Source organism: Dioscorea cayenensis, chromosome 19 (assembly GCF_009730915.1).
Source record: "Dioscorea cayenensis subsp. rotundata cultivar TDr96_F1 chromosome 19, TDr96_F1_v2_PseudoChromosome.rev07_lg8_w22 25.fasta, whole genome shotgun sequence".
NCBI classification, from domain to species: Eukaryota; Viridiplantae; Streptophyta; class Magnoliopsida; order Dioscoreales; family Dioscoreaceae; genus Dioscorea; species Dioscorea cayenensis.
The window spans coordinates 22,087,375-22,113,245 of NC_052489.1; the positions used below are offsets into that span (position 1 = coordinate 22,087,375).

At 34.5% G+C, this 25,871-nt stretch overlaps 1 protein-coding gene across 1 annotated transcript; it reads left to right on the plus strand.

Moving 5' to 3' along the window:
* The first annotated feature begins 14,280 nt into the window (after positions 1–14,280).
* On the plus strand, positions 14,281–22,236 carry LOC120249667 (protein CHROMATIN REMODELING 19). The gene is made up of 12 exons (XM_039258256.1): positions 14,281–14,917; positions 14,996–15,113; positions 16,211–16,251; positions 16,338–16,588; positions 16,662–16,842; positions 18,363–18,548; positions 18,660–18,833; positions 18,909–19,067; positions 20,521–20,598; positions 20,718–20,854; positions 20,938–21,156; positions 21,481–22,236. The coding sequence occupies exons 1-12, from the start codon at positions 14,435–14,437 to the stop codon at positions 21,641–21,643; spliced, it is 2,190 nt and encodes a 729-aa protein (XP_039114190.1). The 5' UTR covers positions 14,281–14,434; the 3' UTR covers positions 21,644–22,236.
* The last annotated feature ends 3,635 nt before the right edge of the window (positions 22,237–25,871 follow it).

Consider the following 25,871-nt stretch of genomic DNA (forward strand, 5'->3'; position numbering starts at 1 on the left):
TGTTATTTCAAAGGTTAATACTATTCATTCCTCCTAATTTTTGGCGGAATAAATATGCTTGTACAGTGCCATTATTCATTCTTTACACACTCCATTACCATTCTAACTGTTGTGTATCCAAACATAGGTATAAACTACTGTTGATAATGATTCTCATTTTAATAGTAGTTATTACCTTCATTATTTAAGGGAGGCAATTAACTTTTCTTTGCATATTCACAAACTGAGATTTAGGTTTCCGATGAAAAAATGTGCAAATCAAAGTAATATGATGAGTGTATGATTACACAACATTTAATATCATTTTGTACACTCATTAGGTATGTATTAGAGTAACACTATAGAATTTGATGTTAAACATGTTATATTTTGCATTCTCAGGCTTTGGACAGTGCTTAATGACAAGAGAAAGCCAAAAGAAGAATTCTAGAGCCAAATAGATGAAGATGGAGCTTTCTTGGCATCATTCATGAAGAACAGGCTAAGACAAACTCACTTACGGTCACCTTACAGCCTTGCTTACGGTTGTAAGTCTCTTCGAGAGAACCTTGCAAGCATACTTATGCCCTTAAGGAGGATCATAAAGACAAACCAGAAGACCTTACGGGCATGACTTACACCCTTAAGTCAGACCTTAAAGAATGTCTAGAGAGGTTTATAAGCACAACATACATCAGTAAGGGTAGTCGCTAGGACAATCCATAGGGGCTTATGGTCTAGCACTTATGATCGTAAGCTGGACATAACACAAGACAGAAGACCTTACATACAGGACTTATACCTGTAAGTGATCCCACAAGGCTTGCTATTCATCATCCCCAATTCCTTGTGGCCGTGTTCTTACCCCCGTAAGCAACCAGTAAGTGGCTAGATATAAATATTTCTGAAGAGGATTGTTAGGGTAACTTTTGGTTCTATTCGAAGGCGAGGTTTAGGGGAAAGAAAGGGCATGGATATCCACAACTTTGGAGTAGACCTGTTAAAACGGGCTGGCAGGGTGGGCCGGCCCGCGGGCTACCAAAACCCGCCATTTGGCGGGACGAAGCTGGCTGGCCCGACATTTGGTGAGTTGGCAAAATGCCAACCCGACCCAACCCACCTTGGGTTGGCGGGTTGAGCGGGCCGACCCACTAAAAATATAAAACATTTAAAATTTATATATTTTATATATTGATTTTTTTTTTTTAAGAAACCAAACCTAAAGATATTTATTAAAGCACAAAACATAATACAAAGATATATTTCAAAAAATATTTTACATATGAGGTTATAATAAATCACACAACTAAAATAATAAAACAAGTAAATAACAACATATCCAACCAAGTTAACCAATTAACCTAACATTCAAAAGTTCCCACATGAATTGAACAACTATAGATAAGAGAAATATCAATACCATGATATTACATAAATCACCTAAAACATTTATCCTCATTTAATCTTTTTTTTAAAATAAAATTAGTAAATTAAAGGGGCGGGCTAGCCCAGCCCACCCCGCCCATAACCCTAACCCAAACGGGTTGACCCGTTTTGGCCCACTTCCAAACGGGCCTACAAAAGGCCAACCCAACCAGCCAATTTTTGTTGGCGGGCAGGCCAGCCCGACGGGTTAGGCCCGTTTTGACAGCTCTACTTTGGAGGCAAATTAAGAGAGAGAATCAGCCCACCTATCTTGGAGAAGGAGGATTGTAGCCGTCAAGATCAGCTTGGTGATGTTTGTGGAAATGCTTGGCCATTCTTTGGCAATCATCTCTCAGCACAATTGAAAATGGGGTTTTCATGTCTTCTTTGATTCTCATTATATCTTATTGTTTGGATGCTTGCTCTCTATTAATAGAGAGCTAATTTTGTAGATGTTCAGGCATAATTGAACTTTAGGATTTTATTCTATTTTGACGTTGGTTGTGGATCTTGTTGCTTTAATTGTTTTTTAATTGAAATCCATATTATGTGAATCTAATTACGTGTTTTGTATGGCTTGATTTCTAATAAGGCGAAAGCCCTAGTTCTCATGTATGATGTGTTTTGTGACTATTCGAAATACCCACCTAGCATAGACATGCCACAATTGGAGGGGATTATGAGTAAGCCTAGCAATTGGGTACTTTGGAGCCAAGAGTTCTCCTCCCTCAATCCTCCCGAGCAATTTAACAAGTTATTTACATGCCTTTTGCAATCGTAGGGAATAGATTTTAGGAGAAATCTCATTTCTATTCTGTATAAGATTAGGTATAATCTCTTCGAAAGAAGTCCTATCTATTTCAAAAATTCTTGTTAGTTCAAATTGAGATTTTATAGAGTGCAATGTGATTGTGGTGTGTCTGTATCAGCATTGTACTAAATCAATTTCTAATCACCCTTGCAAATAGGGTTTAGAATATATTAGGATTTCTCTTATTTCAAATAGGATTGTATTCTTTTACAACTTATTTTTTCTGAACTTAACAAACCCTAGAGAGATACTATGCTTGGGCATCCCATTGTCCCCTTGTTTCTCGACCAATTTTTATATTCATATTCTTATTTTATGTTCTCTTGTTTCTTAGTCTACTCACACACAACACAACCATTCTTTAGACTAGTGTTTGGGATCAGGACTAGCGCTAGTACTCTCATTCTTTCCTGTGGATCGATACCCCTCTTTTGAGCACTTTACTACACGATCGGTACATACACTTGCGTCCCTATCATAATAGCACAATTATACACACTATGTAACCTTTATATATATCTTTGTGTACTGAGTTATCTCATGGAGATCTTTGAATTTTATGCATAATCACAAATTGTGATTTAGAGTTTTGATTAAAAAAAATGTGCAAGTCATAGTCATGACACAATTTACACACTATCTAACCTTTATATTTTTGTGTACTAAATTATCTCATTGAGATCTTTGAATTTTATGCATTATATGTGGTGCCTAAGCAATTGTGATATGATACATTCATAATACATATTTGTGATCTATGCTTTCTTGATTAGATCTACGATTTTTTATTCTCTCCGTTGGATTGATAAATCTTGCAATTGATTGAGGATTTCTATTGACTACTATATAACCATGCCATGGTTTAAATGTGGTGCTTTAATTTGTTGTGTAGATTGAGTTAATTACCAACTTTTAAATTTAACGTATTGGGTTTTCGACTTTGAGTTAATCAATTTGTTATTATTGCGGAATTTAAGACTTAAAATTGTCGTTATCATGTTAATAATCAATTTTTTTAAAAAAAAAATTTGCATGTTTTGATTGCATTATTAGATTTATAATCATGCTAGGAAAACCACTTTAGGGAGCCATTCAATATCCAAGTAAGTTTTAGTAAATTTCAAAATTTTATACCTAGAAAATGTTATTGCAATATCTAGACCTCACCATTTTTTATTTGGGTATGATATTATTTACATACATTATCACACCCCTAACCCAACCCAGCGGAGCTTGGACTACCAACTAACGAACGCACACCCATAGGGTGGAAACCCAGTGGACATGCAAGGCCTCAACAATGTGTGCAATAAGAAAACATACTAGAGAATAATTTAACAAAATCACAAAATAAGAAGGGATCTAGCAAGTTATAAGGTCCCAAAAAACTTAATTAAATAAGCACAAAACAAAGATATACAAGGTCTCACACTACAACAAGTGCAAAACAAAAATATAGTTTAATATAGGCCGAATTAAGGTTATGCTTGCTCCTCGAAGGCCCCTGCTAGGCTATCCACTGGGAACCTACTCCTAATATGAAAGAGATATTCAACAACATTATAAGCTTAAAATCCCAATAAGAAAACAACTAAAAATATTGGAGAACTTACCAAGTTTAAGAATTAAGATGTAAGGATCTAAAATATAGCAACACATGTGCAAAAGTACTTCAAAAAAAAAATACAACATGAATGACAATATATGTACTGTATATTAGAGTGCAATACTCATCAAAATACAAGTCTCAAAACCAAAATAAGTTAACAGAGTACATATTCAGATTTGAATAGTATTCTAAAAGTATGTGCCTCAAAAACTTACTATAGCCATTTGTTTTACCTCAGTGGCACTAGAGTCAGAATATCAGAGCCCATTTGTTTTACCTCAATGGCTTGAATTAGAAATATCAAAATCTATACATTTGACCTTAGTGATCCTAGTTAAAGTTTCCACGCCCCATCCTATAGGACAAGCTCGTGACAACCTCTAAGGTAACTTGAAATGGGATGAGTCATACCCAATCCTCAAGTTAAGACAGGCATCATGACATCTGTCAATGACAAAAACAAACAAACAAATCCACATCTCACAAACTCACAACTTTGGATTTAGGTACATACGACACTCCTCCGATACCTAGTGTCACTACAGCACACACAAATCCAGTACACATAACCAAAGATAAAACATACAACATGACCAATAGATTGGTCTAAACCCCAAGATGTAGACAAACTTAGGCTAATAGATGTTAAACTCGGCACTAGACCCACACAACATAACGATCGACCACACCATGACCTGTGCCAAGATAAAGAAGAGAGAGGGTGAGTAACAAGATTACTCAATGATGGGTGACTTCATAGATAAGCAAAGTCCTAAAGTATTTCCCAACGATAAACAATTTAATTGTAGTTTGTTTAACATCGAATAAAATGTTTTAAAAATATCCATATGTAAATAAATAGATACCAAAAGTACAAAAAGAGATAGGTTTCTTGTTGGCCATAAAACTTTCCCACTCTAATTGTGGCCTCAACTAGTCCTGGGACTGCCAAGGATTTGAAAACATAATAGAAAACTCCTTAGGGCTTGCTTGGGGTGAAGGATTGTGGAGGGTTGGGAAGGGTTTTGGAGGTAAGGGTTGTTTGAACCCTTGCTTGGGGTGAGGGGTTGGGGATAAAGTAAAGGTTTTGGAGGTAAATGGGGGGTTGAAAACACCCCATTTTACCTCCACTTCTCAACCCTCCAAATTGGAGGGTTGAGAAGGGTTCATATTTTTTTATGATGAAAATGCCCTTAGTAGAATAATAAAATGCCCTTAGTATTTTGTTTTATTGTGATAAAACATTGTATATTCGCATTTTGATTTATTCATGTTTAACAATAAATAGTGTTTTTCTTAAACATTATTATTTTTAATTAAATAATAATTATTTTTTATTATTGAGTTTATATCTCAAAGGTATCCTATTTTGGTAATAGTGTTTTATTTTTATTACTTTAGGATAACAAATATTGGAAACACAAGACAAATCAAGGATATTTTGGTAATATTAATACCAACCCTTACTTTCCTTTACCTTCAATCCAAACACAAAAAGTTAAATAACCTTCCCTTACTTTACTCTTGCCCTAAGCATAATATAAGTTCAACCCTTACCTTCCCTTCCTTTACCTTACCTTACCTTACTTTATGAACCTTCCCAAAACTTCATCCAAGCAAGGCCTTAGCGTTGGCCTCTAATCAACCCGGATGGTAACCCCAAATATTTCAACATCACAACCATCAAGAGCTCTACAACTCCTCTTGATGGGAAAATGATAACCATGCCACCTCTATATAGGTTGGATTGTGGGAATCCCCATACTATAATGCCATACCCTATTCGCAAATTCAGGCTAATGCCAACAGGATGTACCCCGCTATCACCATCATTCCAATAAATAGACATGTCAAAATCCAACATGACACAATTAACTGACATGATTAATCGTTGATTAAACGGATGTGGGTGAGACCTTAACTAGTTTTCGTGTTAAAAGGGTCTGCCAATTTAACATGTTTAATAAACGGATCATGTTCAGGTTAGACATGCTAACCCGTTTACAACCAGTTTAAATAAAATTAAGAAAATAATAATTTTATAAAAAAATAACAATTTTTGTTTTTAATTAAAGGCAATAGAACATATATAAAGTGATCTTTTCTTAACCCTAGTAGGAGATTGTTGAACTGAATGACTACTCCTCTCTTTCTCTCTCTCTCTCTCTCTCTCTCTCTCTCTCTCTCTCTCTCTCTCTCACACACACACACACACACACCCCTTCCCTCTCCATCTCTCTTAATGATCTAAGTTGTTCACCTCTAATTCCGCCATCACTGACTTGTACAGTTGTTGTCATCTGCGATCGCAACTCAGATCTATGAATCTTCAAGTAGATATGTGTTAGATCTGAGTTGCTAGGAGTAAATCTTGTGAAAGCGCTTTCTTCCTCCACCATCATTGAGTTGTTCGCTTCTCTCCTCACAAATCTTGGTATTTAACAATGATATTATTCTTGGATATTTTTCTATTTTTGTTGGATGAAAATGAAAACTATATATATTTTTTTCAGTATTTATATTTATGAAATCTATATATTTTTTGGTATTTATATTTATGAAAATGAAAGCTATATTTTTCTGGATGGTGAAAATGAAATCAATATTTATATTTTTCTATTTTTGCTCGATGAAATAACCTTGGTATTGTCAGTCTTAACTCAATGTATTAGATCTAGCAAATCATTGTGTATTCGTAGGTCAGGTTGTCATTTTCTACTCTGTCTTAGATCTAACATGGGGAAAACTCAACTCTTGCGAGCAATTCTTTGAAAATATTTGAAATAGATGTCAATACTTCTTTCATCTTCTAAGTTTTCCATGGGAATGAATTTGATGGCCCAGATTGTGGCTTATTATAAGCTCGTTGATGCTATACAAGCTAAATATTCATATTTGATTATAGTTTGCATTTGACAGAACCTCTATTATAAGCTAACACCATTCTAATTCATAGGATACAAATCAGATATTAAGCAGAAAGAATACAGGCTTAAGTCAAATTCAAATACACAAAAATATCTATGCAGATTGTAGAATGATGAAGCATAACTGCTTTGTGTTTGAGGACTTAAGAATCTTCCCTTTAGCATACTACTTTACTATATTATTTAACTATATTTTTTTTGTCTTAAATAGATGGATTCTTCCGAACACAATATTATAATTTCTGATGAAGGAGATCAAGTCAGGCATGAATCTAATGTAGTTGCAGCTCAAACAACATAGACATCAACTGGTACAACTACAGAAAAAGGTAAATCTAATCGTAAGCGACAAAAGGCTTCAATAGTATGGAAATATTTTACAGAATTAAAGGAAAAATATCCAGACGGCAAAAAACATGCTGCATGTAATATTTGTGGTATCAAATATATATGTGATTCTAGTCATGGAATTGGTAACATGTATACTCACATGGAAAAATGTGTGAAAAAGACACCAAGGATACTGGGCAATTACTTCTAAGTTAAGGTCAAGGATCTATGTTAATGCGATCCACAAAATTTGATCCTGAAAAGTTTCGTGAGTTAGAGGTTGAGACAATACTTAAGCATGATTTACCATTTCGATTTGTCCAATATGAGGATATTAGAGCAATGTTCAATTATGATTATGAGAATATCAAGATGCCTTCTAGATATACTGCAAATTCAGATGTGTTAAAAATGTATAGGAGAGAGAAGGATAAACTTAAAATTGTGTTGGGTTCCCTTCCTGGAAGAAATTGTTTGACATCTGATTTGTGGACTTCTATATCAAATGATGAGTAAGTTTCTCTCACAGCCCATTTTGTTGATCTAGATTGGAAGTTACAGAAAAAAATTCTAAACTTTTATCTTATGCCCTTCCCCATACTGGTATTGCATTGTTTGAGAAAATTTATACATTTTTAACTGATTGGGGAATTGAAAGGAAATTATTTCTTTGACTTTGGATAATGCTTCTAGTAAGGTTTTTTTTTAGTTGTTGAAGAGTCAACTTAACCTTAAAAATGCTCTCTTGAGGAATGGTGAGTTCTTCCTTGTTCAGTGTTGTGCACATATTCTTAATTTGATAGTCCAAGATGGACTTAAAGAAATTGATGAATCAGTGATAAAAATTCGAGAAAGCATCAAATATTTTAAAGGTTCATCGGGAAGGAAAAAGAAGTTCATGGATTGTGTTGCTCAAGTTTCATTGGAGAGTAAAAAAAGGTTTACGAGGAGATGTTCTAACTAGGTGGAACTCAACTTATATTATGCTTGACAGTGCACATTTTTATCGTTGTGCATTTATTCATTTATAGTTGAGTGATTCTAATTATAGACATTTCCCTTCCAAAGAAGAATGGAGCAAAGTAGAGAAGATTTCTATTTGTTCAGAGTGTTTCATAAAATTACTTGTTTATTCTCTAATACAACATATCCCACAGCTAATTTGTATTTTCCCCAAGTATTCCTAGTTCAACATACTTTGAAGGAGGCATTGACAGATTATGATAGTTTTATGAGGATAATGGGAAGTCATATATATGCCAAGTTTGACAAGTATTGGTCAAAAAGTATAGTGTGATTCTTTCAATTGCCATCATCTTAGATCCACGATATAAGATTCAGTTTGTCGATTGGGCTTATTCAAAACTTTATGGTGGTGATGCTTATGAGTTCAAGTGTGTTCAAGATACTTTATTTGAGCTCTTTGAATTGTACACTGTCAACTTGTTACATGTTGTTCCAAGTGCTTTAAGTATTGAGAAACAAGTTAGCGAGACTCAAGGTCTTGATGATTCCAAAAGCCTTTTTCAGGAAAAATATAATTTAGTTTATTTGAATTGAATGTGATCAAGATATTTTTATTGTATATTCATAATTATTTTGTATAAAATGTAGGATTTTGAAAAACGTGAAGGAAAAGATTCTCCCGTCAAGTGACTGAGTTGCAGTTGTATTTTAATGAAAAAAGGCTTGATCGAAAGAAAGACTTAGATATTCTAACCTTTTGGAAAGGAGAGCAGTTTCGGCATCCTATATTGTCTCAGTTGGCTTGTGATGTGATGATAATTCCTATTTCTACAGTTGCATCTGAATCTGTATTTAGTACCGAAGGTAGAGTTTTGAATAAATATCGCAGTTCACTTTTGCCAGAAACTGTCCAAGCTTTGATTTGTACTAGAGATTGGATTCATGGGAAAAGCAATAAGTTTGATTCCATTTTACTAGTATTGTTTTTCTCATTATACTAATCCATGTGATCATTGATTCATTTATGTTTTGCTGTGCTTAGTTGTAGATGATTCTAGTGATGATTCGGAAGGGGAAATAGATGAAGATATTTTTTTTATCAAAATATGAAGTCTAATAAAACTATATCTGCTCAATGTTCTAACTTCTAATTCTATAATTGATCATAACTAAAGAGAGGTAATGCCAAGTTTTTTATACTTATTTAGTAATGAGTCTATTTAATTATTAATGTTATATAATATTTCATTTTAATTTGTAGGGCATGAGAATTTGATTGTTAAATCTGTTCATTGTCATTGAGATAGAGATTTTATATCTTTTACTGGATTTTGTGAATCTTGGAATTTGTGGTTGTTTGAGATTGTGGTTTGTCATATGATTGTTATTTCGGATTGTATTTATGATTTATAATATGGTTGTTTATTGGTGGAATTTGGATATTTTGGATTGAAGTTTGTACTTCATAATATGGTGTGTGGGACGATATCTTTAAATATCACACTTATTTGTGTTACTTTGTTAATTTTATAAAATTATATAATATTTTTAAATAAATAGATGAATGGTTAATTAGGTGACTTATCGTGTTAAATGGGTCAAATGGGTGGTAAACAATTAAATGGATTAAACAGTTTAACGTGTTGACCCGACCCGACCCAACCCAACCTAACTCATTTAAAAATATTAGACGTGTTAAACGAGTCGTGTGGTATTACCCGTTTAATAAACGGTCCGTGTTCATGTTCTGATTTTTTACCCTTTTATTAAATGTGTCGTGTATGGATTTACATGGTTTTCACCCGTCACCCGTTTAACCTGTAATTATTTAACCCAAACCCGACACGTTTGGCACCCTTACCAATAAATACATGAAGCTATCTTCAGGATGAAGGTTCACTGTTCATTTCCAAATCTTATTCCAATCAAACACACTTTGAAAGCATTTTTCTCATAAATAGAAAAAAGGAATATTGGCATGTAATCACTTATGAACATAACACATACACAAACATAATACAAGTTTCAAGTTCTATAAGCAAATCATTCAACACTTTTGAGAGAAAGAGCAAGATAATATATCTAAGTCATGCTATTTTATAAAATACTCTAGTACTCATATAAAACTATGCATTTAACAAAATCACCACTCATAGTACAAAGCAAAAATCCCTCGGCAGGGCTTACTCACTCACCACTTCCTTCCCTATCTCAGAGAAATCACCACCTAACAAACACGTGAAAGAAAATCAGGAAAAACATTCACAACACAACAAAGTAAACCTACTAATGCACGCGTTACCATCTTCACACGCACAAGTAGCTTGATTGGAATCATAAGACATCCAATCAAACCAAAACAAGGACCAATTGGTTTCTAACACCAAACCCTACAATTCTACACAAAAACTTAGGAGCAATGAGACCAATTCTCGGTTGCTACAATAATGCTACACTAACTCACGGTTTCAAGGATGAAAGCTACTCAAGATTTCAAAAAGATTGAAGGATAATACAACAACAACATTCTTCACAACAAAGAAGAAGATCATGCCAGAAAGAGGGTTCAAAAATTATCATGCACCACAAGCCCTAGATCCATCTACAAAGAGAAAGAAAACATGGAGAAACAAGGAAGAAAGAAGTGGCTTACCTTTCTAAACTCTAAGGGGAAGAAGAAGAAGAAACCAAGAGGCTTCACTTGTGATGGAGGATGGAGAGGCTTGGTCTTGATCTTCATCCAAATGGAAGGAGGCTTAGAGGCTGAAAAGAGAACAAAGGAGAACAAATGAGGATAAAAAGGTTTAGGGTATGAAAAATGACAAAAATACCCTTGTGACAACAAGAAAAAATGGTGCAGGAAAGTTTCACATAGGCTGTGCCATTTCCCATAGGTTGTGCGTAGCTTAGCCCAACAAAAGAAGCTATGGCTGGAAATGGCACAGGTTGTGCCGATCTCAGCTCAATAAAAGTTTTAAGGCTAAGATTCTCATAGGTTGTATCATTTCAAACAGGCTGTGTGGATTTCAGTCTTGACAAAAGCTTATAGGCTAGAAATGGAATAGGTTGTGCCATTTCGCATAGGATGTGCGGATTTTAACCAACAAAAGATTTTAAGGCTAGAGATGGCACAAGCTGTGCCAAAACACAAAATAAAGTCTTTCTACGACCAAGAACTTCCAAACCAAACAAAACCTTACTGAGTTCACCCAAAGTAGGAAACAAAATCAAAGAAAAGTCCTTAGTATTACAAAAGCTATCATTGTTTCACTGACGGCTCAATGCTAAACTATAGTCACAATTCATTCATGTCAACATGATCAATGTTGATCCTCATTAACTGAGTTAGTGCATAACTTATATGGAAACTAAGAATGTTTATGATAAAATAAATTTGGTAGGAAGTTTCCAAAAGTTAGTATGTCCAAAGATCTATATGTCAATACTTGCCAGCAAAAATATTGCTAAGTTATTAAACCAAAATAGAATAATAGAACAAAATGTTCAATATCAAACTCTTCCAAAATTCTAAATTGAGCAAAGATCCTATAACTTAGTGTATAATTAAAGAAATGGCATAATTTTACGTTTTGATGGAAACTAAGCTAATTGTGTAATACCCTGAACCTTTGGGTATCTGTTGAAAATTATTTTTAGGATATTATCACAAGTATACTAGTTTCAAAGGATTTTTTTTTAACAAAAATCAAAGCAAAAACATTAATAAGAACAAGGACTCCATTTTGAGCCCAAACTACTCACAATTTAAGGAGATCCATGAAATTCTAACCTAGGGTTTCAAAAGAGGAAAAACAAGAAAATAAATGAGCATTTCAAAGAAAAAACTAGTGTAAGACATCCTAGCTACTGTACACAATCTAGAGCAAGTGAGAGAGAGAGAGAGAGAGAGAGAGAGAGAGTTGTTGGGTGTCGATTCGCTGCGATCGGTCATCGAGGAATTGAAGAAAAAGAAGAAAAGTCATGACTAAGAAAGAAAGAGAAAGAAAGAGAAATGGCAGGTGAAATGGGTTTTTTTAAATATAATAATAATAAATGGTAAAATTACCATTTGCCCCTTCACTAAAAAAATAGAGAATGGTCTAAATGACTAAATTGCCCTCAATTAAGGTTGAATTTTGCACGAAAGCCATTGTGTGAACATGCAAAAATTGCACTAATGCTAAATGATTGTTTTATCCCTAATGTATACACAAATGTCTTATGAGTCCTGAAGTCCAAATTAGGATCGGGTACAACAAAACATCTCCTCTAGACTACTACATGGCCTAGCTTCAAATTACACATATTGTAGATGGTATGGTTGCTACATTTTAGGGAACTTACAATAACCTAATATATTATCAAATAAGCTTAACTCACATTGCAACATGTACTTCAAGTGTCCACTAAAAGATCACATAGCTCATGTTGGCCCATACAAACACATAAGCCACAAAGAATAATGAAAAGGCGCCCAAGCATGCAGGATATGAAAATTAAAGGAGTAAGCAACAATTTAGGATGATAATGGTTTCAATCATCAGGTTAACAAGTTATCAAGGCAATGGGCAACTGTTGGTCAAATCATGACTAACAACCTTGGATTTTTCAACAACACAATTCTGATATCTATGAAAGCTTTAGAGTCTATTTTTGAAAAACTATCTCAAAGTTGCATGAAAACTTATTGAAAATGACCAATAGTGGGGTTTCAAGAAATCAACACTTGTTCAATAAGTCAAGGTGTCAATAAGCACAAGGTAGCAACCCATTGCAGGGTAAAACTTTCACGTACCAATTCATAAAGATTCTAGTGGTTCACCTTTTCAACATTTAAAACCAAAAATTGGCAGCAATAACTGAGAAAGTAAATCTTGTTTTACTAGTCAACAATTCACTTTCAAGGTATATAGTTGAATTGGGGAACACAATTAAACCCAATCTTGATTTACTAGTGTAATCCAAAAGGCACGGTATTAGGCTAATAGCTAGCTATTTTGGAAAATAAAAGCACACTTGAGTTATAAAAGTTCAAAATGCAATAAAGGCAACTCAAAGGCTACTAGTTAGCAACGAAAACATGAATTGATTCCCCAACATACAAGTAACTAAACATCAAGATTTAAACATACATCTAAAGAGATTATGATATGCTTACATAACACAAGCTTCTAATGTCTCAACCACGACAACGACAGAACAAGGGCTAGATGAGAAGAAAAAACTTGTCTATAGATACTCGGATAGCAAAGCTAAAGAACTATCAAGGAAAACATACAAACATGATGAAGACTTTGCTTACTTCGAAGAAGCTCAACCCACACCACACCCTCGAAGATCTCTTGGCTCCCAAGCACACCTAACAAAAAGGTTTTCACTTAATTTCACCCAAAGCTAAATAAGGGAAGAGGGGAGAGAGTCTTTTTAATGCCTCGAGCTTTCAACACATATACAGATCTCCACTTGTTTAACTTCTGACACTTTTCTCTTTTCCAACATGATTAAAAGTTAATATCATTTTCAATAATAATTCTTATGTTTATTTTATAAAAATGGGGAATTTTTTGAAGGAAAGAAAATGAGATTTTATAATATTTAAGTGAATTTATATAATATTTTTTTTCCCCTCAATAAAAAATCTTAAAATAGATTTAGTTAAAATAAAAAATATTAAATTAAGAAAAATACTGTTTTATCTGCTTTAGAGCAAATTAACTTATGCACCAGAAAAATTAACTCATTTCAATGACTTCCACACAACAATACATTCAATATCTCGAACAAGATCAACGATGCAAAGAGGTCCAAGTTGGTGGTGAGATCAGAACACTGGGTAAAGGAAAGATCAAGATGCAAAGGATTGCCAAGGAGACTGACAGACAAATGTGAAAATAAAATGAAAAAGATGGCTGGAGAAATTAAGCATCAATATGGAGTTCTAAATTTAAAAGGGCTTTAAAAATAAATAAAAAAATAAGATTTTAGAATAACTCATTTGGTTGGTTTTGAAAAAAATAAAATTTTTAAATGAGTTTAGTTCAAACCCCATCCCAATTGAAGGGCAAGAAAGAAAGTTAAAATTTATCAATTTAGTTCAAAATCCATTTCAGTTGAAGAGCAATAGAAAAGACTGATATTTTTAAATTTAGTTCAAAATCCATCTCCGTCAAAGAAGAGCAAGAGAAAAAGTCGATATTTCCCAATTCCCCGGAATGAACGGCCTCTTAAAATCCAACCTCAGGTTTAAGTCAACCGAACAGCTTCTTCGACCGCCAAATCCCCACTTCCAAAGCCCTAGCTTTTCCCTGGCGCCCCAATCCCCGCCCTTTCTTTCCCCCCATTTGGAAACCCTAGCGCTCTTCACTAGGGTTTCGTTCCGTCTCCTCTATGAGGCGCGTCTTCGACGAGATCTCCGACGATGAGTGGGAGAATCATGACTTCAAACCCTCGAGGATTCTCAAGAAGACCAAACCCTCGCCCCCTGCAATTGAATCCTTTGCTTACCATCGTAAGCCTTCCAATCCCTCCTCCTCAAATGGTTTCGAGTTGGACGACGATTTGAACGATGATTTGGAAGCCTCTGCCACCCGTCGGCGGGCGGGACGCCGGTTCGTCGTTGACGAGGACAGTGACGCCGAGGTTCAGTCCGTGGAGGAGGATGAAGAGGAATTCAGTTGGACTGATGATGAGGACGATGATGGAAAGGAACAAGAAGATGAGGATGTTGAAGAGCTGGACTTGGTTGGGAAAGCCCTGCAAAAGTGCGCCAAGATATCTGCGGATTTGAAGAAAGAGCTCTATGGTTCTTCCGTTCCCGCTTGCGAACGTTACTCCGAAGTGGATGCTCCTTCTGTTGGGATTGTTACTCAGGTACTCGTCATTTGTTCAATAAAGGTTTCGTCTTTGTTGGAAAAGATGCATGCTGACATTCAATTTGATCACTAACAGGATGATATTGATGCTGCTTGCGCCTGCGAAGAATCAGAATTTGAGCCAACTCTCAAGCCATACCAGCTTGTTGGTGTTAATTTTCTTTTGCTTTTGTACAGGAAGCATATTGGTGGAGGTATGTTTTCTTTGGTTAATCCTTTCAAGTATTATTTCTCTTTGGTGATGATGTTTTGTTCACAGTATTTGTATAAACTTTTGTAGTTGATGATTTGATCTTGTTAGTCAATCCCTAATTTTGTTTGCATTTGTGTTCAGTTATCATGTTGATACATTGTTCTCGAAATGAATAAGGACCTGATGATAGAATTACCTGAGTATCCCCCAGTTATATTTGTTGCAAAAATGCATGGTTAATAATGTAATATTTATTTGATGAAAGGCCTTTGTTTGGGATCATTTTATGACACAAGGAATTTTTTACCTTGTGAAATTGGACTTTTCACATGATCGAATGAACTTGGCTCCCATATTTAGAAGTTCTGAGATCTAGTCATGCTCAGTGCCTAAATCAGTTGCAAATTCTAATTATTTATGGTTTCAAGACTGCATAGTTAAAGATGATATTTCTTGCTAAAAGGATAATTTTTATAGCAATATGGATTATTAAACTTCACTCTTGGGTGTCATATTGGAGCATAATTTTATGAATTTGGCTCCATTTAATAGTTTTTGTTAACTCGAAGTCTTGTTTATTCATTTTGTTAACTCTTGCTTTGACAAATCCATATTTGGGATCTCCAGTCTATTCATTTTATGCAGTCATTGATTTTTGGAACCATTTCAGGCAGATTCTTGTTAATGGTTGCACATTATAAATCCATTATGTATAAGTTAGAACATTATCCTTGCATCTTCTCTCTGACTTTGAGGGCACAATAATACTAAGTAAATTAAATTGATCATAACAATTTTACCAGGATAATTAACATCATGCCATCATACCCCTTGGTGAGGAGTCAATATCTGTGCACATGTGAACATGGAAGTGATCATCAACATTTTGCTTTCAATCAATTGTTTATTTCTTGTCATTATAGTCTTCCACAAGAGCATGTTTTGGATGTAATATATAAAATACTGTCTACATGCTTTCTATTCGGCATCATGAAACTCTTGTTGGCGAATTGTTGGTTCTGCAGCTGCTAATATTAAGATTTAACAGTTTTGAATTTTTCATGGTGGATAGTCTTTCTAACTAGTACTTTTCTGCAGCTATTCTGGCAGATGAGATGGGACTTGGTAAAACTGTGCAGGTATGGTGGCCTGAAAACTAAAGTCTAACGCTCTAACTGCTTTTCTGGTTAGGTTTTGTTTTTTGAAAATTTTCCTACTGTCACAGGCTGTCACTTATTTAACCCTCCTCGAACGCATGCACAATGACCCAGGTCCCCACTTGATTGTTTGTCCAGCTTCTCTTTTAGAGAACTGGGAAAGAGAATTGAAAAGGTGGTGTCCATTGTTTTCTGTTATCTTATTCCATGGGGCTGGAAGAGCAACTTATTCAAAGGAACTGAGTTATCTTGCTAAGACTGGCCAGCCACCATCCTTTAATGTCCTACTTGTTTGTTACTCACTGTTTGAAAGACGCAGGTTTGGTGATTTGTTTTTTAACACAAGACCTGTTTTATAGGTTCCAACTGAAGTTTTGCAATGTTTATTGCAGTGAACAGCAAAAAGATGATAGGAAGGTTTTGAGGCGATGGCGATGGAGCTGTGTGTTAATGGATGAAGCTCATGTTTTAAAGGACAAAAACAGTTTTCGTTGGAAAAATTTGATGTCTGTTGCACAACATGCTCGCCAACGCCTTATGTTAACCGGAACGCCGCTTCAAAATGATTTGCATGTATGTTTCTAGACAACTGTTTCAGAGTGCTTGCCATTTTTTGGCGTACTTCTGAGAGAGCAGCTCCTTTCTATTTTACAGTCTATCTTTTTTTTTTTAGTTCCTATATATTTTTTTGCTAGAGTTTGAACTATATTTGTTTGAAGTGGTTAAGGTCATCATTTGTGGAACAATAGAATAACATGTGGGTTTGCATAATTCTGATATGAAAGAAGATAATATACTAAGAAGGAAAGGAAAAAATTGGATCTTGACCTCTAGGAAGAATTATAATTAAGAAATCATGCTTTATATGGTTCACCAAGTGGTTGCTGAGTGAAGTCCATATATTCATTTAAGAGAGATGCTTTATTCTGATTGTTTAGCAAGATCAAGTGTACATACAGGGATTATTAGTTTGAACTGCCATATCAACACCCGATTATCATTCATAATTTGATCATAAAGGTTTGGGGATTCATACATCAAATTATACATGATTGTTCCTGCAAGATCACCTCAAATTAGCACGTAGTGTATTTTATCTTGACATTTATGTGGAGGCTTATCTGCCATTAGCAAGGTTGACCATAAACTTTTTGATTTTGTTAACTAGTGTAGAACAGCTTTAATGGTTTGAACACTTTGATGATAGCATAGTGTTGTATCACCCTTTGTAAATAAATGGGTTGACAGTGTAATCGAGTTTGAACTTTTCGTATACTGAAAAATTAAAAGAATCCTGGAACACAAGATTAAATACAAAAAAATGCAGCAAGGCATTAATTTCAACAAGAATCAAAACTCTTAACATAACATCTCACATAAAAATTAAAATTATATAAAAAAGCATCCTAATTTCAGTTGATCTAAAAGGATGATGGGCATAAAGAGAACTTTGAAAGGGATTCATTTCGTCCCCAACATCCATCCCTACAAGCTGTGTTGTTGGCATTTCTTGAAGCAACAAGACCTACAAACAAATATATATATATATATATATATCAATATGTAGACACATAGACATTGCCCTTTGTATTATAACCTTTAAATGGTGATACCTATTCATATTTATGCTTAAAAGCAATCATGCACAATCTTATGCTATTGTATTAATGATTGTGCATCTTGATGTTATTTTTAGTTTTTTTTACAAGGTTATAAATCAATCATTTGTCTTCAAAAAGGTTGTCCAAAAAGGTTGTCTATAAATATTAAGCAAAGATTATCTCCTGTTATTACACCAGATGTTAGAGTCTAATATTGACTATACTTATCAAAATGTTTGTTTTATCTCCACTGGGCATAATTTATTATAAAGGAGTGCTCTTATGTTCAGACTTCCGCAGTACCTTATGTTACCTCAAAATAGAGTCCATGTTCCTTCAATCTACCTTTATTACTTTGGCTCGAGGATTAATGTTTATCATTATTTCATTATTGTTTAATATTATGCGTTTAGAATATCTTATGAAATCATCCATATTCTTAGCAAATTGTAAATATTTATATTAATATGAATGCAAAACTTATATTTGCAGGAGCTATGGTCATTATTGGAATTCATGATGCCTGATATTTTTGCCACGGGTGATGTTGACCTGAAAAAGCTATTAAATGCTGAAGATAGTGATTTGATTGCACGTATAAAATCCATTTTAGGGCCATTCATTCTCAGACGCTTGAAGTCGGATGTAATGCAACAACTAGTCCCAAAAATACAGCATGTAAGCTTTATCATTGGTCCTAACTTATTTCTTAGAAGGTTTGGTATGTTTCACTCTGGCCTTTACCAGAATCTAAAGACATTTCATCACTTACTAGTGCTCAAACTGCAGGTTCGATATGTTTCAATGGGAAATGAGCAATCTAAGGCATATAAAAATGCCATAAATGAATACCGTGCTGCCTCTCAAGCTCGTATCATGAAGTCTTCTATTGGTACATCCAAGAATGCTGTTGGAAGCCTTCCTAGACGACAAATATCCAACTACTTCATGCAATTTCGGAAGGTGGAAAGTGTACCTTTACTTAATATTTCTCCCATTATCTTTCTGTTCCTAATCTTGATATCATGTTTCTCTCAGATTGCTAATCATCCCTTGTTGGTGAGGCATATATACAGTGATGAGGATGTGGTCCGGTTTGCTAAAATGTTGTACCCTAAGGGTGTTTTTGGCTTTGAGTGCAACTTGGAAAGGGTAATCCAACAGATCAAGAACTACAATGATTTTGAAATTCACCGGGTAACTGTTGTTCCTATATCTTCTTTACTTCTTTAGTAGCATTGCCTGAATATGATATTAATAGTCCCAATTTAATTGATATATCAGGTCAATTGATTACTCATGATCACAACTGATGCCTCAAATTAATTGAAATAACTTAACTTTCTACTGGCTTGAATATTTATAATATTTAATTGAGATGTAAGCTTTTGCATCTGATAGAAGAGTTTGGGATGCTATGATTTACCCAATTTGATGAAGTCTGTAATTTAGTTGACTCAATGTGCTAGTTAGTCTTTTATCTTAATTAATTATGCATTGCAGTGTAGATGGATGCCTTGAATATTACTTTTTTGTCCTATATGACTTGTACGTTACATTAGGCTCTGCTGCACATAAAAATAATATGAGAAAAGGAAATGTGAGACTAAATCTATGGCAATTCTGAAAATCCTTGGGCACTTTGTTATCACCTAGAAACTTAACACCAGTCATCCATCTTGTGATCTTATCATCTAAAATTGCTACAATGCTTAGGTTATTGTTCTCTTACCTTGTGACCTTGACAAGCCAACAGTTGTGAATATGCTTGGGAATCTTTTAAATGGTACTAGTGCTGTCTTCTTTATGTCAAGCTTTAATATATGTAATGTCAAGGCTCCAACCGAACACCTAATGTTATTCCCACTAACATTTTTCTGACAAGATTTAATTATTTTAAAAGATGTTATTAATTGACCCAAACACCCAAGTATTTGTAATGTCAAGGCTATAACCAAAACACCCAAGTATAATTAATTAGGGAAATATATTTTTAACCTTAAAACATTTATTGTAATTGTTATTAATTGACGTCAAAATTTGGGAAACTTTTATATAAAAATTCTCCTTCCAAAACAATTGTGAACTTCCTAACTTCCCAATGTCAACCCCTCTATCCTACCCCCAACCAATCACGTCTTATCGGAATGGATTTTGATGTAGAGCTGATTGTTCTTATGTCAACAGGTAGGCTAGGATTTTGCTATTGGTTTGCTTGAATTTGGATATGACAACTTTGTTTGAGTGCTTTAATGGTTATCAAGGTGATAAAACTGTTCTTTTATCATAAAAGGTCTTTTAGGATTATTCCTATATAATTTTTAAATTTGTTTTAAAAAAAAAAATTGTCAAATTTTACATTGTTTTCTCACTTTAGACACCAGGGAGCAGCTCTCCTTGGTGGCAAGCTAAACTTGTGGCTGAAAATGCATACTCAATATTTTGCCAGCAGTTACTCAAAACTATAGTACTGTTTCTTATACCAATAATATTATCTAGGGCGTTTCAATTTTGCAATTCTTCATAACTCCTTAGTTTCTTTCTATATGGTATTGTTTGTTTATTTTTTGCTTGATATTCAACACTGATCTGATGATTGCTTCTATAACCTTGATAATTTGATTTTGAAAATTATTACGCGTGTCTTCAGCTTTTAATTTCATATGGTGACTCGGGCGCAAGGGATGCTCTTACAGATGAGCATGTTTTTTCCTCTGCAAAGTGCCAGGTAAATTTTCCCCTTGAAAGCAAATTTAAGATCATGGTGATTTTGTGGCTTATAATATAACTAGCACTTGGCTGCTTTAACTGGTACTAGAGAAAATTGTTTTCTTATATTGTATTCAGGCTTTATCTGAACTCCTACCTCTTCTTATCAAAGATGGGCACAGAACTCTAATTTTCAGCCAGTGGACATCAATGCTTGATATTTTGGAATGGACACTGGAGGTCATAGGAGTTAAATACAAACGTCTGGATGGCGGGTAAAATTGTGTGCAGACCTGATTGCATGAGAACATTTGCTTAGAAGGACGTATTCTTACAAGAATTTTGATTTATTTTGCAGTACCCAAGTGTTAGAGAGACAAACAATAGTAGACACATTCAACAATGATCCTACTATTTTTGCATGCTTGCTTTCCACAAGGGCTGGAGGTCAAGGACTGAACTTGATTGGAGCTGACACAGTCATCATACATGACATGGATTTTAATCCGCAAATGGATAGACAAGCCGAAGATCGTTGTCACAGGATAGGCCAAAGGAAACCAGTTACAGTTTACAGGTACTGCATCAACCAACTTGAATATATAAGCATTGTTCATGGTTGTGAATTGTCCATTCTGTCTTTCCATTTTTTTTGGGTGCATGTAGCCTCAATAATAGCTATAAGGTTCATACTGGGGGAGCCGTCTAGGAAGTTGTTGAAACTGAACTGGAATTACCTTGAGGTGGAAGATTTGACAAGTTATTTTTTCTTGTTTGGAAAACTTGACCTACAATTGTGTTTCTTTTGGCCTATCATTCCCAAGTCTCTCTTTTGAAAATTTGACCGGCAACTAAATTTCCTCTGATCAACGTTCCAAACCTAACTAATTTCTCTTTCCAGGTTTGTTACCAAAGATACTGTTGACGAGAACATTTATGAGATTGCGAGGCGGAAACTGGTACTTGACGCTGCAGTGCTGGAATCTGGCACAGTGCTGGATGATGATGATGATGTGCCTGAGAAAACTATGGGAGAGATCTTATCAGCTCTTCTTCTTGTGTGAGAGCGGGCATGCATTAGATACCTACAAAATGATAACCTGATAACTTACAAGCTGTTATTCATGCTAAATTGCTAACCGGTTCAAGAGAACTTGCCTTCCAAAGATAACTGTGGCCTGTGATTCCCTCGTCCACAACGGTATTGCTGATTTAATCCACACCATTCTCCATTCAGGTGTTTTATTATGCCCCCTACAGAAGAATAGAAGCTTGTTGCATTCACACTGATTCTTCAGGTCAATACAGATGTCAAAATTTCAAAAAAACAAAAATTATAGCAAGTGTTGCAGAGCTAATCTGTGATTTTTAAACTTTGATTATATGGACTTCTTTTCAAAAGAATTATCTAACTGGATGACATTTTCGAGTTTAAAAGAAAATGGAGTACAATAATTCTCTGAGCCAAAGAGAATAAGAAAGTTTATCAGTAGTAAGTTGGGTTCCTGTTTTCCTGGTTTTATTTTATGCTGGAGGGCCATGTCAGAAAGATCCTAAACTAGTTTGTACCCCCTTGTTAAGGACAATTGAGATGACAGATATCAACATTTTGTAAATTTGTTTTCTAAGTTGAGTGGGACATGCAGATGCAGTGGAAGTGAAGGCAATCTGAAGATGATGGTAAATCAAATTGCATGATGTGTATTGTACATTTTGATTGGCCTAAAAAGTGTTGTCATAAATCCCATTTGGATCTTGTGCCCTAGATAAAATTATCTAACTGTTTTAATCTAACCCTGTGGATGTCCCTTTCTGTTTGTCTTTCAGGGGGAATCAAGGAACACTGTCAAGCTTCACCACCAGCTTCTCAGTTCCTTGGAATGAATTTAGGTACTCCTTGAATTCACTATTCTTCTTCACATGCAATGTTTTCTCTGTCAGTAATGCTGTTTGTATATATTAGCTCTGTGTGTGGGTACTTCTAATTGTTGCATTTATCTGAATATTATATTTCATAATTCTAGTTAAATCCAGTGTTGAATGTGGTTAATGGAATCTCCTTTGCTACATGAAGAATTCTCACTGAATCAGTGGCCCTTTAATGTCTCCTTTTGTGTCTGCCTCCCTGCTAGATTAAGTGTCACTGATTTCTGTTCATATAATCTTCATTAGCAGCATGAACATCAAGTTCTTAGTATACTACTACACTATAAACCATTAAGAATGTTATTAATTCATTAATTTAATGCAAGGTTGATGATGATGTTATAGGTAAAAAAATATTTGCATTGTTGCATTAGTCTTTGCCCCACAGAAGTTTTGATTATATTGGGTTAATATTCACACAAACTTGTTGGTAATAAGGAGCAGATTAAATCCTATATTTCTTAATTAAAAACCTCATTAGCTTAATTTGGGAATGAAACTCAAAACACCACTTCACACAACTTCTTAACACCCAATTCAATGCAGGTAGATATGAAGTTTATGTTTTTTATTTTACTTTACCATGGGGTGTGTATTCCATGAATGATGAATGATAGTAGTAATGTTTCTACAAAATAAACACCAACTTTCTAACTGTTTTTTCTTTTTTTTTTTTTGTATTTTATAATAATCTCAGAGAATTAAAAAATAAATAAATAAATAAATAAATATTTAAAAATAATGTAAATAAAAGATGAACATTAATTAGTATATGAGAGGAAAGTGGATGGGAAATGGAGGAATAATTAGGATATAGTAGTGTGTGTTACGTGGAGGATCAGGAGAATCACATTGAGATAAAGATGCACGTGCATGGAGGAACGGGCATTGGATGGGACCTAACGTGATCTGGTCGGATCGGGTCCGGCCAATTCGTACAAGTTGGTGGCCATGCTGGTCGGGTCTGGACCCACTTCCTTTCGTAAGTCCCGTGATGATACCCCCCCTTGTTGTTGTACCAGTACCACAAGGTCCACAACCACAAGGCCGTGCCTATCAATCACCTCTCTCCTTCTCCTTCCCTCCCTGCTTTCTTAACATTTTTACATTTTATTTTTATTATTATTATTATCATATATTCAAAATTTTATTTATTACTTTCTCTGTTTCACTTGAATTTGTTATTCTGCTTTCCTCTGGATAAGTTTGAAATAAATTTTTCATGGACTAGAATTATTTATGTCAAACTTTTGGATCCTCAATTCAAAAGGGATTAATCCATTGCTAATTCTAGAATCTTTTGTCTTGACTTGTCTATTATTATATTATTTTTATTAAGAAGGCTAAAAAGATAGAATGATCTACCTAATTTTGTTTTCCTTTCATATTCTTTAAATTTTAATTTATATAAAAATATTGAACACTTGTAACTAGAGTTTTTGGGAAAAAAATAGATAAACAGGTTCATTGAAAATAAAACAAACACTTATTATAACTAGTCTTATCAAATAAAGGTACACCAATATATCTTTTCAAAAAAAAATAATAATAAAAGAAATATCATCTTAATTTTCTCCGAATTCACTTGTCCAAGCTTCCCAAGCCCATAGTTCAAGGAACCAACATAAAGAACCCTAACCCTAACCCTAGACGTTCACTCATTCATTCTGAGTAGTGTAATGGGAATATCCACTATATTAACATATCAAGTTACACATTCACTCATGCAAACCTACCCCTTCAAAAAAACACACACACACACAAAAAAAAAAAGAAAAACCCTAACCCTAACCCTAACCCTAACCCTAACACAAAGACCTCCTAGGGTTTGGTGATAATGTAGCAGAGAAAACGAAGGCCCGTGAATGACAAGTGGGACACACAATAAGCAGTTGCATGCATTGCTCATCAACAGTAACAACTCGGTTAAAAAAAATACTAGTGTAAGAGTAGAAGGGTCTTTGTTTTTATCTTGCTGTCTTCTTTCTCTGAGGAGCCAGCCAGCAGGCAAGCTTCTCAGAGAAAAAACCAGGTATCCCTTCTCTTTCCCTCCTTCATTTCCCTTCCCTTCCCTTCCCTTCATTGTAGGACACTCAAAGCGCCGTTACCTGCATGCACTGTGCCCTTGCGTTTGGGATCCCTACAATTCACTAGACTCCGGACACCACAGGACAACACTTCATTAAAACTCTTTTTAGTTTTACATGAGATCCACTGCATCAACCCATGCATTTGTCTCACTTTGGCTTTATTTATTACTTCTCCATATGTGAAAAGAAGATGAAGAACAAGATGACATGAGCTCATTAATGCCACTGGATCCTTCTCACTTTAATATATGCCTTCTCTCATCCTTCCTTCTGTTAACTCTAGGCCTCACTTGGATTTCAGGGCTCTGTGTCTTCCCTTTTTTTTTCTTTCTTTTTTTTTTTTATTTGTACCTTTTTTTACTTTTTGTTTTTTTGTTGTTTTTTTCTTTTCTACTAAATGCATGTCAAAGGACTGGAAAAATAGAAATAAAAAGGTGCCTAGCAAATCCATATGGTTTGAGAATTGTAAAAATATTGCATTTACTTAAATATTTTGGAAGCTAATATATACTCAACTAACATGACATTAATGACCTTGTTTGGAAAGCTTTTTTTTTTAAAATATTATATATTTGAAAACTGAAACAAAACAAACAGACTTTAATATTTAGGTGCCCTTTTTCATCAATGAATAAACTTTTGACTTGTAGTCAAAATTAGGCATTCTATATAACGCCTCATTCCATTTGAATAAATTGGGCACTTGCCCTCAAAAATTGACCACCCGGTAGCTTAAGAGAGTTTGACCGTAAGATGACAAGTAGGAAAAACTTGGGAATATAATAAAGACATCAAACTTTCTGAAACCTTCAGAACGGGGCCCATGAAAGGTCATGAGGGCCCCACACTAGAGTTGTACCCTCCCTTGGATCCTTCCTTCTAGTAAGTTAATATAAAAGTATATATAAATTATCAACTAAAAATATATATATATATATACATTATACATATATATATATATATATATGCATAGTTTTGTAGCTTGAGATTTAGTGGAGTTATTCATTTATTCATTATGTATGTTTCCCTTCGCCAATCCACAAATGTCATTAAGGTTTTGGCCAACAAAAACACACATAAAATAATAGTGTCCACAGAACTGATGAAGACCAGATAAGCCATGACCATGAAGACAATACTAAAAACAAAAGGTTGTAGTTTTTTTTATATATGTTACTGAGCACAAGGCCAACATTTCCAAAACTTAGGTTGGCTTATATTCTTCCAGCTCCATCACCAACTCAGTTTTGATTTGTTTAATCTGCAAGTGCTTGTG

Excerpts from the sequence above, each read along its gene's own strand:
- LOC120249667 (XM_039258256.1), top strand. The coding sequence starts at position 14,435 with ATGAGGCGCGTCTTCGACGAGATCTCCGACGATGAGTGGGAGAATCAT. Across the intron at positions 19,068-20,520 it reads ATGATTTTGAAATTCACCGG|CTTTTAATTTCATATGGTGA; the intron begins GTAACTGTTGTT and ends GCGTGTCTTCAG. Across the intron at positions 20,599-20,717 it reads TTTCCTCTGCAAAGTGCCAG|GCTTTATCTGAACTCCTACC; the intron begins GTAAATTTTCCC and ends TATTGTATTCAG.